The 16,560-nt window shown below is 41.3% G+C and overlaps 1 protein-coding gene across 1 annotated transcript in view; it reads right to left on the bottom strand.

Annotated features, from left to right (window-relative positions):
• Positions 1 to 16,560, bottom strand: part of rcan2.L (regulator of calcineurin 2 L homeolog) — a 60,119-nt gene that overhangs the window by 31,762 nt on the left and 11,797 nt on the right. Inside the window, exon 2 of the mRNA XM_018264075.2 lies at positions 10,430 to 10,656. Coding sequence (XP_018119564.1) covers positions 10,430 to 10,654 — 225 coding nt within the window. The 5' untranslated portion in view covers positions 10,655 to 10,656. The remainder of the gene's footprint in view (positions 1 to 10,429; positions 10,657 to 16,560) is intronic.

Here is a 16,560-nt window from a genome sequence, read left to right as displayed (position 1 = left end):
GGCACAAGGCTGCAGGCTGAGTTATACAGGGAACTCTGAGTATCATGTATTATATGGGATAATGTACCCCCTACAGTAAATGATAAGGATATTAGAAGTCCCTGAGGGGTTGTTCTGTGACCATATAAAGGCACAAGACTGCAGGCTGATTTATACAGGGAACTCTGAGTATCATGTATTATAAGGGATAATGTACCCCCTACTGTAAATGATAAGGATATTAGAAGTGACTGAGGGGATGTTCTGTGACCGTATAAAGGCACAAGGCTGCAGGCTGAGTTATACAGGGAACTCTGAGTATCACTCATGTATTATAAGGGATAATGTACCCCCTACAGTAAATGATAAGGATATTAGAAGTCACTGAGGGGTTGTTCTGTGACCATATAAAGGCACAAGGCTACAGGCTGAGTTATACAGGGATCTCTGAGTATCACTCATGTATTATAAGGGATAATGTACCCCCCTACTGTAAATGATAAGGATATTAGAAGTCACTGAGGGGTTCTGTGACCATATAAAGACACAAGGCTGCAGGCTGAGTTATACAGGGAACTCGGAGTATCACTCATGTATTATAAGGGATAATGTACCCCCCTACTGTAAATGATAAGGATATTAGAAGTCACTGAGGGGTTCTGTGACCATATAAAGGCACAAGGCTGCAGGCTGAGTTATACAGGGAACTCTGAGTATCACTCATGTATTATAAGGGATAATGTACCCCCTACTGTAAATGATAAGGATATTAGAAGTGACTGAGGGGATGTTCTGTGACCATATAAAGGCACAAGGCTGCAGGCTGAGTTATACAGGGAACTCTGAGTATCATGTATTATATGGGATAATGTACCCCCTACAGTAAATGATAAGGATATTAGAAGTCCCTGAGGGGTTGTTCTGTGACCATATAAAGGCACAAGACTGCAGGCTGATTTATACAGGGAACTCTGAGTATCATGTATTATAAGGCATAATGTACCCCCTACTGTAAATGATAAGGATATTAGAAGTGACTGAGGGGATGTTCTGTGACCATATAAAGGCACAAGGCTGCAGGCTGAGTTATACAGGGAACTCTGAGTATCACTCATGTATTATATGGGATAATGTACCCCCTACTGTAAATGATAAGGATATTAGAAGTCACTGAGGGGTTGTTCTGTGACCATATAAAGGCACAAGGCTGCAGGCTGAGTTATACAGGGAACTCTGAGTATCACTCATGTATTATAAGGGATAATGTACCCCCTACAGTAAATGATAAGGATATTAGAAGTCACTGAGGGGTTGTTCTGTGACCATATAAAGGCACAAGGCTGCAGGCTGAGTTATACAGGGAACTCGGAGTATCACTCATGTATTATAAGGGGTAATGTACCCCCTACTGTAAATGATAAGGATATTGGTAGTCACTGGCAATGATCTGAATAACACCAATAAATATTAAAATACAGAAGACAGCTATTAATGATCACAGCTTACACAGACCTGCACACACACAGGCTAATGATTTCTGCCTCCTTGTTTTCATCTTCCCTCGCACTGAAAAATTGCTTCTCAACGTGACCTTAAATGACGTGACATTTAGAGACTGAGCACAGCTTCTAGGAAGAAAATCAGGAGCTTGTGGCCCCCCAAGGAAGTGATACGCAAATCAAGCACAACATAAACCAGTGCATTTATAGGATGTGACATGGGGGTATATTTAAAGGGGCAGGTAATATAATACTAATATAATAATATTTATAGTTTATTGCTGTCCATGTGAAACATTTATACTCCCAAGACTACTTGGTAAAGCTAAAAACTAATCATTGACGTAGAGAGTGATATTCTGAGACTATTTGCAATTGGTTTTCATTTTTTATTATTTGTAGTTTTTGAGTTATTTCGCTTTTTATTCAGCAGCTCTCCAGTTTGTAATTTCAGCAATCTGGCTGCTAGGGTCCAAATGATCCTAGCAACCATTCCCTGATTTGAATAAGAGACTGGAATATGAATAGGAGAGGCCTGAATAGAAAAATGAGGCCTTTTCCCAAGTCATTGATATTAAAAAGTTAATAAAAATCCCCATTTCAATTTCAACCCCTAAAGCTTTTAATTTTTTCTTATTTATAATAAATATGATGTTATGAGTAAGCGCCTTGCCCGGCACCTCTGATAGGCCAGTTATGAGACGCCTCTTATGAATAACAAACATTACAGGCAATATGTTCTCATGCTGAGCTTTTAAACTCCTGCTACAGCCATATTGCTTTGCTATCCTATAAATAAACTTATGGGCAGATTTATCAAGGGTCGAAGTGAAAATTCGAATTTTTTTTATGGCCAAAACTGTCAAATTTGACTAGGAAATATTATAATTCGATTAGAGTTTTTTAAAAAAAATTTAATTAGATTTTTTTAAATTTATCATACACTGTCCCTTTAAGAACACGAATTTGACTAGTCACCACCTAAAACCTGCCGAATTGCTGTTTTAGTCAATGGAAGACGTCCTGAGATCCATTTGGAGTGTTTTACAGCCTTCCTGACATGAAAAACTCGAATCAAAATTTTAAAACTCAAATCGATCCTTTTCACCCGAGTTTTTTTTTACTGAATATCGATTGGTCGAATTTCAAGTTCATGGGAGTTTATGGTTTTGAAATTTGAACCTTGATACATGTGCCCTCTATTATTCTCAGCAGGTAGTGATGATGCTCCGAGTGCTCGATTGGCTGCAAACAGCTCCAAATTAATCCCAGGATGTCTTCCATTGACTAAAACAGCAATTTGGCAGGTTTTAGGTGGCAAATAGTCGAATTCGAGTTCTTAAAGATAAATTTTGAAAAATCTAATTTAAATTTTTGAAAAAAACTCTAATCGAATTTTAATAATTCCCTAGTCAAATTTGACAGTTTTGGCTATAAAAAAAAACCTAAAAAATTCAAATTTTCACTTCGACCCTTAATAAATCTTCCCATAAGTGTATTTATAGGATGCCATTGACTCGGTCACATAATAATTCATAATGAGTTACTAGCTACTCAGTAGAGGAGTGATACACAAAGCTCTGCTAATTGGTCGGTTGGGAGATGCACTCATGGAAGAGTAATGTGTAACAAGTCAATCTTCCATTAAAGCTCATTATGACTTCCAGATATTCTCTGCATCAACCGCTTAGAGACCTCAACAATGTCAGAGCTGTGGGCAGTGTAAGAAGAAGAGTATGTTAATGGCTAATTCTATTATTTGCCTTCTTCTTCTGACTCTTCCCAGCTTTCAAATGGGGGTCACTGACCCCATCTAAAAACAAATGCTCTGTAAGGCTACAAATGTATTGTTATTGCTACTTTTTAGTCATTCAGGCCTCTCCTATTCATATTCCAGTCTCTTATTCAAATCAATGCATGGTTGCTAGGGGAATTTGGACCCTAGCAATCAGATTTCTGAAACTGCCAGCTGAATAAAAAGCTAAATAACTCAAGAACCACAAATAATAAAAAATGAAAACCAATTGCAAATTGTCTCTCTGCATCAGATTAAAAGTTAATATAAAGGTGAGCAACCCATCGAAGGTCATGTTCGGGTGAGATATGCAGAATTATTTCATTATAATACATGAACCATGAATAGCCTGTAAATTAAATCCTTATGAACGGTGCTTAGTGATGTCATCGGTTATAATCGGAGCTTAGTGATGTCATTTCTGTCACATGACTCACTGAAACTTGTGTATTATAATAAATAAAGTACCCTCTGCTGCAAAACATGAGGATATTAGAAGTTCCATGACCTGTATAAAAACACTTGGCCTTTTATATGGTCATGGAACTCCTCTGTAACTTATAATATCCTTATATATACTAGGGGCACTACTACTATTCACTATATTCTGACAGCAGTAGCTAATTGCTTGCTATGGGTTCCTACACTGCGGCAAAAGTGCCTGTTATTAGTAAATACGCCCAATCATCCCAAACAGAAGCCAGTCTGGTTTAACATTGTCATCTGCCAAACCTTTATTGCAGTAGGTTTTATTCCCACTTCAGTTACTTATGATCAATGGACTCATCTCCCATCTCTTCTCCCAGGACTGCCAGATATATTGGGCATGGTACAGGGCAAACACCAATATGAACAGTGTCACCAGCCTGCTGGCTATTTGCCCCCGGCCTCAACCACAGGAGAACAAATATGAGAGTCAATGGGGCCCTTACATGGTGGTGTAACGCAGGCTGTTGGAGGATGCTGGGAGTTTAGTTCAACTGCAACTGGAGGGCAGCAGATCAAACATCTCTTTTAATGAAGTTCTTTCTCGTGCAAGAGGGCCTCAAGGTCCCATATTCTCTAACCCTGTTCCTGAGAGAAATAGTAAATAGACCGTTGCAGGGCTGAACCATTATTCTGAACCCCTTTTGTCCACCCTCCATTCCCACGTTCTCCGTTCCCCCCCCCAGACTGGGAATGAGCTCTCCCACTTGGTATCAGATGTGAGGAGCCTCCTAATCATGTTCCTTCCAGCTGATAAGAAGCATCGCCGGCGAGGATTAGACAAGGGGCTGTTGTTCTGCAGCAGAGAGGACTAGAAATAAACACGCACACATATTAATTGGGTTTTAGTTCTGTTTGGGACTTGGCCTTTAATCAGGCACAGGCTGAGGGGCACACATGCTCGAGACAGGGGTATGACCAGACGTTGAAAAGAAAATGTTCTTTGTGTTTAATTGTGACCCCAGATGTCCTGCAGCTTGTGAGTCAGTCCTGCATCTGATACAGACACAAACTGTGTCACCCTCTATTCAACATCTACAGCACCAGCGCCAATAGGTTTTATATTTTCAGGTTGCGCTTTAATTTGTCCTATGCTGTGATTGGTCTGGAAAGCCACACAATGGCACGACCAAGAAGCAGGAAAAGGGGGTACATACAGGCCAGTAGTTTTCAGACCTATTGAGCCCCCTTTTTGGGCCAACATTTGCTTAGGTCCCACCTCAACTCATAAAGGGAACAAATATATAGAAACATTGGGGTAACAATCACCCTGCTATAGTTCCAGGGGTACCCAGGGTACAAATAAGCACTCACCCCAAATCTCCCCCTAACTGACCTTCAGACAGGGCCCCTTAGCTCATAACAAGGTTACAGATATATAGAAACATTGGGGTAACAGTCACCCTGCTATAGTTCCAGGGGTACCCAGGGTACAAATAATCACTCACCCCAAATCTCCCCCTAACTGACCTTCAGACTGGGCCCCCTTAGCTCATAACAAGGTTACAGATATATAGAAACATTGGGGTAACAGTCACCCTGCTATAGTTCCAGGGGTACCCAGGGTACAAATAATCACTCACCCCAAATCTCCCCCTAACTGACCTTCAGACTGGGCCCCCTTAGCTCATAACAAGGTTACAGATATATAGAAACATTGGGGTAACAGTCACCCTGCTATAGTTCCAGGGGTACCCAGGGCACAAATAATCACTCACCCCAAATCTCCCCCTAACTGACCTTCAGACTGGGCCCCCTTAGCTCATAACAAGGTTACAGATATATAGAAACATTGGGGTAACAGTCACCCTGCTATAGTTCCAGGGGTACCCAGGGCACAAATAAGCACTCACCCAAATCTCCCCCTAACTGACCTTCAGACTGGGCCCCCTTAGCTCATAACAAGGTTACAGATATATAGAAACATTGGGGTAACAGTCACCCTGATATAGTTCCAGGGGTACCCAGGGTACACATTGGGGTAACAGTCAGCAATACAGCGGCACATTTCTACTGCAGAAAAAGAAGCAGTTTGACGTCAGCAGATCTAGAGAGAGGCTCAGGCAGGTCCCTGGAAAGCATCTCATCCATCACAAAGTACGTGTTATATGGGCTGGACTGTAGGATTTTATTGAACACAAAGACATCAGGGGGCTGCCGATACCAATCTCTCACTTACCAAATATGATTCATTCCCTGAAATTATACCGCAGCCAATGGGATTGCAGAATTAGGGCTTAAGGACCAATTCTTTGATGCAAAAGGAAATTGCGTTCCCTGTGCCCAATAAACAAATGTATGAAGGGGCAAAGTGGAATCATTCACTCGATGGAAGGAAATGTAAGCGGCAGAAAATAAGATGAAAATACAGCTTTGCTAGAAGGGGAATTGACAGGACAGAAAAAGATATTCTTATATAGGTACTAATTAGCTGGCAAGGAGAAAAGCAAGTTATAAGCAGCCTTCAGACTGGCACAGCAATGAGACTGGACAGCACAAGGGCAAAGAGACACAAATAAGAGACAGCCACTAATAAGAGACAGCTCAGATAAAACAGGGTGAGAGAGCAGCTAAAGGAAGAGACAGTTACAAGAACAGTGAAAGACCAGGGCTTGTTTTTAACAACGAGTAACAGGTTTAACCAACAAACACTGGTGCAAAATGAAAACATATTTATAAAGCTCACAACTCTCTATTCTCCATACTGGGGGTGCAAAGAATTGCAACGGGTGAAACTCCTGGGGGGTTCAGGGGCACCGTGCTCATAAATAAGGTGTCTGTTATTTTTCACCCACTTTTAACCTTAACCTTTCCTTGATAAATGAGCACTAAAAGGGGTTTTTCCCCTTGAAATTAACTTTTAGCACAACGCAGAGAGTGATCTTCTGAGAATATGAATAGGAGAGGCCTGAATAGAAAGATAAGTCATTGCAATAACAATACATTTGTAGCCTTACAGAGCATTTGTTTTTTAGATGGGGTCAGTGACCCCCCCCTTTTGAAAACTGGAAAGAGCCAGAAGTAGGCAAATAATTCAAAAAATATAAAAAGAAAAAAATGAAGGCCAATTGAAAAGTTGTTTATAATTAGCCATTCTATTACATTCTAAAAATTAAATGGGATGGTTCATCTGTAGGTTAAATTTTAGTATGTTACAGAATAACCAATTCTTAACAACTTTTCAATTCAATTTTCATTATTTATTTTTTATAATTTCTGATTTGATGTCATTTTCTGACTCTTCCCAATTTTCCAATGGGGGTCACTGACCCCATCTAAAAAAACAAATGTTCTATAAGGCTACACATTTATTGTTATTGCTACTTTTCATTACTCATCTTTCCATTTGGACCTTCTTCTATTCATATTCCACTCTCTTATTCAAATCAATGGTTGCTAGGGTCATTTGGACCTTAGCAACCAGATTGCTTAAACTGCAAACCAGAGAGCTGCTGAATAAAAAGCTAAATAATTAAAAAAACGCAAATAATAAAAAATGAAAACCAAATGCAAATTGTCTCAGAATATCCTTCTCTACATCATACTAAAAGTTAATTTAAAGGAATTCTGTCATGATTTTTAAGTTGTAGTTTTTATTATTTAAATGACACTGTTTTACACTGCAAATAATTCACTCTACGCTATAAAATTTCATTCCTGATCCAGCAAGTGTAGTTTTTTAGTTGTAATATTGGTGTGTAGGTGCATCTCAGGTCATTTTGCCTGGTCATGTGCTTTCAGAAAGAGCCAGCACTTTAGGATGGAACTGCTTTCTGGCAGGCTGTTATTTCTCCTACTCAACGTAACTGAATGTGTCTCAGTGGGACCTGGATTTTACTATTGAGTGTTGTTCTTAGATCTACCAGGCAGCTGTTATCTTGTGTTAGGGAGCTGCTATCTGGTTACCTTCCCATTGTTCTTTTGTTTGGCTGCTGGGGGGGAAAGGGAGGGGTGATATCACTCCAACTTGCAGTACAGCAGTAAAGAGTGACTGAAGTTTATCAGAGCACAAGTCACATGACTGGGGGCACCTGGGAAACTGACAACATGTCTAGCCCCATGTCATATTTCAAAATTAAATATAAAAAAAATCTGTTTGCTCTTTTGAAAAATGGATTTCAGTGCTGAATTCTGCTGGAGTACCACTATTAACTGATGCGTTTTGAAAAAAACATGTTTTCCCATGACAGTATCCCTTTAAATGTGAACCCCTTCAATTAAAATATGAACTGCCCTTTAAATCTGGCTAGCCAATTATATAGCTTTCAGATTTACCCAGTATTTCAGACATAAACATATTCCTTCTTGATATCCCTTATATCAAAAATCTACTGAACTCTCATTATTTGATCATAGATCATGTCATAGTGATGAATTGTATGTTCCCCCATAATAAATAAGCCCCGTGGTGAGTTATGTGACATGATCAGCAGTTCTTGGCAATCCCCAAGCTAAATCAGGGTCATATAATTGCACTGCACTGAAGTGAGTATGCAGGAGAATCTGGCAAGGCTTTTTTTTCTGACACAACCTTTTTTTTGCAAAACAAATTCGGAATATTAACTGAATACGCAATACCAGGTAATGACAAATATCACCACTAGGCGGCAGCATTGGTAAAGCTTATATACAACTCTGCTCACTTTTAAACAATAAATCGGCACAAGATGCTGTACAAGAGAAGCTTTCAGACTGTTTGGGCTAAAGATCCCCTTTTTAAGTCCAACATGTGGTCAGAGGTCCCTCTTACCTCCGAACGAGGTTAGGGATACAGCTATGACATACTATACTGCTGGCAAATGTTGTGTTTTTTTACATTAGCAGAGTACTACAGGTATGGGATCCGTTATCCGGAAACCCGTTATCCAGAAAGTTCTGAATTACGGCAAGGCTGCCTCCCGTAGACTCCATTATAATCAAATAAACCAAATTTTTAAAAATCATTTCCTGTTTCTCTGTAATAATAAAACAGTAGCTTGTACTTGATCCCAACTAAGATATAATTAATCCTTATTGGAGGCAAAACCAGCCTATTGGCTTTATTTGATGTTTACATGATTTTCCAGTAGACGTAAAGTATGAAGATCCAAATTATGGAAAGATCCATTATCCAGAAAACCCCAGGTAACAAGCATTCTGGATAACAGGTCCCATCCTGTACTACATTCACTGTACTGTCCTAATGCAGTGCATCCACCTACACACTAATATATATATATATATATATATATATATATATATATACTGTATATATATACACATACAGTATCTGCCTATTTGTTGGTGTTTAATGGTGCAAGATGAATCTGCCATTAACTCCTTAGCAACCACAGAGTTACGGCGACAAAGGCCTCTGACCACCGCATAGAATTTTCAAAACAAGATTACAGAACAGGAACTCTCAAATTCTAATCCAATATCAAAATGTCAACTCAAAAGTTGCTCAAGGGAGGCCAATCTACGGCATGCTAAAAGGAGTCTTAAAGGCGAACTTCCCCTTTAGTGAAGTTCTGGAATTATTTGCTCATGTAGCTTCAGTGTATACACTCCATAAGCCAAGTGCACGCCTGTGTAATTTAATTGTGTGCCTTTTATTAGAACTTTATCAAGTCACCCCTCAGGAATTAGAGGGGGAACACACATTCCAGGCCTGGGAACAGTGACATCATTACTAGAATTGAGGCGACTTTCCACCCGGCCCCAGCCAAGTGCTATTCATAGAAATATAAAGGGACACCGTCACCACCCTGATATGCACACATATCCCACGTGCAGCCACAAGAGTGAGATATAAATGGCAGCTGCCCACCAGCACTCCTAACATTAGGTCTGTGAGTAGGTAAAAAGATGGGGGACACTGAACTCCAGAGCCCCAGTTAGGGAACATGAACCCAGTGCGGGTCGGCCTGGGTCTATAAAAGCAACTCCCAACCCGCACATCACTATGCTGCAGATATTATACACCAGTCACGTTAATCCCTGCCCCAGTGGAGTTTACAATCTAAGGAAAGTGAATCTTATCAGGAGCCAGTTAACCAGTCTGTATTTTGGGAATGCAGGAGGAAACTGAGGCAAGCACTGGTTCAGCTGAGTGACAAAATTGAGCAGAGAAGCATCAGAAGGGGCCTCTCTGCTAAGCAACTCATTTCTACAGCCAGTTGGAGACATCACTGCTGTTTTACATTTGGTTGTTTTGGGGTGTTTAGTTTTCATTTAACTCCATTAATGCTGGCCACACAGGGTTACATCACAACAACCAAATATGTGGCCAGTTTGGTCACAAATATGGAGAGACAGATTGACCAGTATAGGAACAGATCCAGGTTATAAGCAATTGGCTGAACATCCAGATCACCTTTTTTGGAAGAAAATACCGGCTTTCCTATATATATTTAGATTTTTTTTCCCTATTAATGACATTGGGGTCGAGTATCATTTTTACCAGTCAGGATGGTAAAATACTGGCCAGGTGGCAACCCCTAGTTATTGCCCCCCAATAAATGTCCACCTTCAACTCATAAAATGAGTATAGATGGAAGAAAATATCAGTGTATACATAATATCATTAAACCACAGTCTGAAATGTCAGCAAATACATATTCACCCCACAATCTCACTTTTCATGTGTTTAGTTCTCATTTCAGGTGTATCATTTCAGGTGATCTCGTACCTTGCTTTCTTCATCTTCAAACACAGACTGGTGGACGTTGCAAGCAAAAAGGGAGTTGGGGAGGTCATTGAAATCAGTGATGCCCTGGAAGTCTTCTTCTGAGAAGTATCTGGACAGGTCTCTGTTTCTGCGCATGCGATACAGGAGAAGCAGTTCCCCTCCTCCCGCCGCACAGGCAAAATAGCTGCTGTCCCTCATCCCGATATAGTAAGGCTCTCCCCTCATCCCTGCAAGCACAAAGAGAGGCCATGTTAGTTACAGTAGTACTTTATAGGACATAATATGTGCAACATCAGTGTTCCATTCATACTGTCTGGTCATAGTAATAATAACTCCTGCATCAGTGTTCCATTCATACTGTCTGGTCATAGTATTAATAACTCCTGCATCAGTGTTCCATTAGTACTGTCTGGTCATCATAGTAATAATAACTCCTGCATCAGTGTTCCATTCATACTGTCTGGTCATAGTAATAATAACTCCTGCATCAGTGTTCCATTAATACTGTCTGGTCATAGTATTAATAACTCCTGCATCAGTGTTCCATTCATACTGTCTGGTCATAGAAATAATAACGCCTGCATCAGTGTTCCAGAGCTACAGTCACAAAAAAACACTTCATCTTATTTGAGCCAGAAGTTTATCAGGGATTAGTAAATGACAAAAATGAATTTTTCAGTGAAGTGACAATAAGCACCTTGAGATGTGAAAAATACATTTTCTGAATGATTGTTAAACTGTGCACAGATTAAATATAAACTGTCAACTCTAAAAGAAACAGTAATAAAATTCCAGACTAATTTAATTGCCTTCTATATGGAGGTGAGCAGAAATGTTGATTCTGGGATGGCACTGGATGTTGTCTACTTAGACTTTGCTAACGTTTTTATACAGTGCCAGGTTACTTATTACACTAAAGAATATCAATAAGATTGGTGGGAAATGGAACATTTTCTAATTGGACCAGTGTTTCTAGCGGAGTACCGCAGGGCTTTGCTTTTCAACTTGTTTATTAATGACCTGGAGGTGGGCATTGAAAGTACTGTTTCTATTTTTGCAGATGATACTAAATTGTTCAAAACTATAAGTTTCAGCTTTAATAAATGAAGGCTATGCACTTTAGTAAAAATAACATAAATGTGAGTTATACATTAAATGGCAGTTTTGTGTGGTTTCCTTTAATGGAAAACTATCTGGGAATTTTTGCGGCTAACAAGCTGTGTAACTCTAGGGCTAGGCAGTGTCATTCTGTGGCTACTAAAGCAAAAAAAAGTATTGTTTTGCACAAAAAGGGCATTAATTCAAGGGATGAAAACATAGGTCCCTGGTAAGGCCTCATCTGGAGTATGCAGTGCAGTTTTGGACTCCAGTCCTTAAGAGGGATATAAATGAGCTGGAGAGAGTGCAGAGACTAAGTGCAACTAAATTGGTTAGAGGGAGGGAAGACTTAAATTATGAGGGGAGACTGTCAAGGTTGGGGTTGTTTCACTGGAGAAAAGATGCTTGCGAGGGGACACGATTACACTTTACAAGTACATTAGAGGACAATATAGACAGATAGTGGGGGACCTTTTTTTTGGAGGATCACTGCACCAGAGGCCACCACTTTAGACTTGAGGAATAAAACTTTAATTTGAAGTAGTGTAGGTGGTTCTTCACAGTGAGGACAATGAGGGTGGGGGATGCCCTGCTGGGTAATGTTGTGAAGGCAGATTCTGTTAATACCTTTAAGGGAGAACTAAATCCCCATAATAGAAAAGCCCCCATACCCATGGTATGCTCCATTGTCCCCCCCCCCCTCTGCTTTCTCCCCGTATAGTCCATTACTTGAAAAAATGGATGCAACACTGACTTATTCATGCAAGACTTGCACATTGGAGCTTGTGGGCACCATCTTCTGTATCTTTGGATCTTCTTCTTTGCCTTTGGTACTTTATGGAACTTTCTGGCACAGACGCAATTGGCGCTAATACTGATTGGCTCAACTGCACATACGCCACAAAGCTCACTGTTGGTGATGAACAAATCCAAAATTACAGAAGAGAGCACCCATGAGCTCCACTGTGCTACTCTGCTTGGCTGAATCAGCGTTACTTCCAGGGACACTTTTTTCAAGTAATGGACTATGCGGGGAGGGAGCAGGGAGGGGGGACAATGAAGGGTAGTGGATGGGGCTTGTCTCTTTAGGGGGATTTCTCCATTAAGAGTGGCTTGATGATTTTTTGGACATGTATAATATCCAAGACTATGCTGATCTTAAGATCTAGGGTTAGTTAGTAGAGATATTGGTATATATATGGTTTTATATATGCGAGTGTATAGATGTGTACATATGTGCACTGGAGTTCATTTAAAGAAGAACTAAAGCGTAACTACAGAATTAGGGTAGAAATATTGTACATTATGTTTTGGGCTTCTGTACCAGCCCAAGGCAACCACATCCCTTTAGCAGTAAAGATCTGTGTCTCCAAAGATGCCCCAGTAGCTCCCCATCTTCTTTTTTGCTGATTCACTGCACATGCTCTGTGCTGCTCTCACTTACTGAGCTTTAGGGACCCACTCACAATATACAGTACACATAGAATAGAAATGTCACAATATAAGGCTGATTAGTAATTAATACAGATAATTACTACATGGCAGCACAGAAACCAGTGCAATTAGCATCAGAATATTTAATAATCAGCAAACCTGTAGCATCAGCTTATATTACAGGGGAAGCTCATTTTCTGCTGGATAATTAGTGACGAGCCCTAAGCTTAGCTTCTCAACAGCTGCTCAGAGCCCACTGAGCATGTGAGTGTCACAGACACTTTCCAAGATGGTGACCCCCTGTGACAAGTTTGAAGTCCTGGATCATTGCTGCTATTGACAAGCTCAAACTTAAGGTAGAGTCCTGCGCGGGTCCATTTTATTGGACCCGTACCCGACCCGTACCCGCAACCCGCAACCCGAACCCGCAATTTGACCCACTTGGAACCGCTACCCGCACCTGACCCGCATACTTGCTACCTGGACCCGGACCCGCAACCCGCAATTTGACCCGCATGTTCCCGCTACCCGCACCGGAACCGCGGGGATGTCTGTCTGCAGCGCCCCCTACTGGAGGAATTTCAAAAATTACTATTGCAAGGCAATTACATTTTAAAAAGGACATTTTAAAAGAAAATAAAATGGAGAAAGAGGCATATTGGCAGACAATCTTTTCCACATTTATTTAACAACAAATAAGACATTCTGGTTACATTCACATTATTGTCATTGTTGTTGCTGTGTTTGTTAATAAATGTTGAAGTTAGAATTTACAGTTATTGCTTGGCTGTTTGTTTGATTACACATAAGAGAAAAGAACTACATATGTGTAATCATACAGGGCACTGCCACGTCATCTGAAGCAGGCAGGCAGAGTTCGCCGGGCGTGCGGCACCAAGGCAGTGCCAGTTGCAGTTGGTAAGATCTTCTTCTTGGTATGGTAGTGATAAAGTGGCAGTGGTGGTAGTGGATGATGCCTGGTGGCGGTGCTAGGGCGGTGAGCGTGCTCAGGAGAATGGCTGCCGGTGTCTGGTGATGGTGTGACTGTGTGTGGCTTTCTGGCTGCAAGCAGGTTGTTGTTGTGCTGCCTTGGCTTGTTGTGGCAGTATTGAACAGGAACTGGCAAGTAGAAAAATTAATACACCACAGTTACAGTGAGTGATTGAGACATGAGTCACAGAGTCACACACACACACACCAAGCAAGGCAGCGCCATATTTCCCCAAAAGATTCTAGATAAAACAAAAAATTACAGGGAACTGAGTGAAGCTCTGACTGAGTCCTGACTATCCTGAGTGAATAGCTACTGCTAGCTAGTGCCATAATTACATAATTACTGGCTTGCCTTGTTGATTCATTAATTGCATGCAACGTGCGCACTGTTTGTTTGCGCCACGCAACACGTCGCACGCACCAGACAGTTCATAAAGAAACAGCCACCCACCCGACCGTCCCCCACTTACACACACAGTCGACTCGGGGGCCCTATTCTATTAGCCAATAGCCGTACCTTGACTTAGGTCTTAGGGCAACGCATTCGCATTCCCAGTAGTCCGCACGCAGCACTCCGCAGCACAGTCAGCAGGGCTTCTCTAGCCACACAACGCCGTAAATGTATCTACGTCTGACTTGCCGTGGTCCTTGCTTGTGGCACTGTTGTGTGCAGAATGTGTGAGTCTGTCTGTCCACTCCGTCCTACTTGTGTGCCGCGTGCCTGGTGTTAAAATGGCGCCATACCTCGTCTCGCAGCCAGACAACAAGACTACCACGCCGTGGGCACGCCCCCCGCCCCAGTGCGCACCAAGAAATTCAGCAGTGCTAAATGCCAATTGGTGGACAATGGCGCACAGTAGCGTGCGTGTCGTGACGTCACTCGCCTCGCTTTCACACAGTCAGGAAAGGAACAGGAAGTGTACGGCTGCCTGGCGCGCCAGCATCATACACAAAGTTAAGCACACAAGTTAAGCAGCCCGGCAGCCAGGGCAGAAAAACCGCTCCAGCCTCCCACATGAACCGGACCCGATCTAGGGGGGCACACCTAATAGGGAGTTGTGACCCGATAACCGACCCGCATTAAAGTTAGGTCATGAGTTCCCGCCCACAATCCTGCCAGATGTCGGGTATTCCGCGGGTACCCGCGGGTACCCGACCCGATGCAGGACTCTAACTTAAGGCTGGTGCAATATGTTCAGTATAGTGATGTGCGGGTCGGGTTAACTTACTTAAAGCGGTTCTCTGAGCACTTTACATTAATTTTCTATTTTTAGCATTATGTGAGATATTAGCAGATTTCGTTTTATACTAATAGGCAGGATTGAGTGTCAGCGACCCAGTCAATGCACTTCGTATTGGGTCAGCCTGGATGACAAAATGTCATTATGTGTGCCATTGTCCTTACAAATTGAAGCAGTCCTATATATCTAGGTAACTCACCAGATAAAGGAAGAGGTCCAGGTGCGCCACCCTAAGCCTTCAGCAAGGGGACTGGTTCAAACCAGAAAATTTGATATAGGTATAGATATAGGTAAAATAGTTCATTTATGTTGTTTCTCCTACTCAATGTAACTGAATGTGTTGCAGTGGGACCTGGATTTTACTATTGAGTGCTGTTCTTAGATCTACCAGGCAGCTGTTATCTTGTGTTAGGGAGCTGCTATCTGGTTAACTTCCCATTGTTCTGTTGTTAGGCTGCTGGGGGGGAAGGGAGGCAATAAAGAGTGACTGACGTTTATCAGTCACATGACTAGAGGCAGCTGGGAAACTGACCAAATGTCTAGCCCCATGCCAGATTTCAAAATTAAATATAAAACAATCTGTTTGCTCTTTTGAGTGTAGAATTCTGACTGGAGCAGCACTATTAACTGATGCATTCTGAGAATTTTTTTTTCCCATGAATAGCTTTATTTTTTTATTATTTGTGGTTTTTGAGTTATTTGGCTTTTTATTCAGCAGATCTCCAGTTTGTAATTTCAGCCATCTGGTTGCTGAGGTCCAAATTACCCTAGTAACAATGCACTGATTTGAAAAAGAGACTGGACTATGAATAAGAGAGGTCTGAGTAATGAAAAAGAGCTATAACAATAAATTTGTCGCCTTACGGAACATTTGTTTTTAGATTTTAGTGACCCCCATTTGAAAGTTGTCAAGAAGAAGACAAATGAATCCAAAACTATAACAAAAATGAAGGCCAATTGAAAAGTTGCTTAGAATTAGTAATTCTATAACATACTAAGTTAACTTAAAGGTGAACCACTCCATCAAATTCAGTTCAGATATCACTGGCCCTCTACCCCGTGGCCGAATCGGATACAGAAAGCTGTAGTTCCGGAGCACCCTATGTTGGACAGCCCTATTTATATACGGTAATCAGACCCCAGGGAGCTATTTTTTTCCACAGAGCCTTCCACATGTAACTGAGGGTCAGACACAAAACTGAGCAGTATCACAAACCAGAGAGCATTGTTAGTTCTGATGGGGGTTAAAGGCAGCCGACACTGCACGTCATCCTATTTAGCCTATTTAAGGCAGAAGGATAATAAAGTTATAATCCTATTGAATAATCCCTATTTACATGAAGTTGTATGAGTCCCGAGTGATAA

The sequence above is a fragment of the Xenopus laevis genome, chromosome 5L (genome assembly GCF_017654675.1).
Source record: "Xenopus laevis strain J_2021 chromosome 5L, Xenopus_laevis_v10.1, whole genome shotgun sequence".
Taxonomy (NCBI): domain Eukaryota; kingdom Metazoa; phylum Chordata; class Amphibia; order Anura; family Pipidae; genus Xenopus; species Xenopus laevis.
The sequence above is the reverse complement of the archived record's forward strand: the minus strand, read 5'-3'. Positions and strand labels throughout refer to the sequence as shown.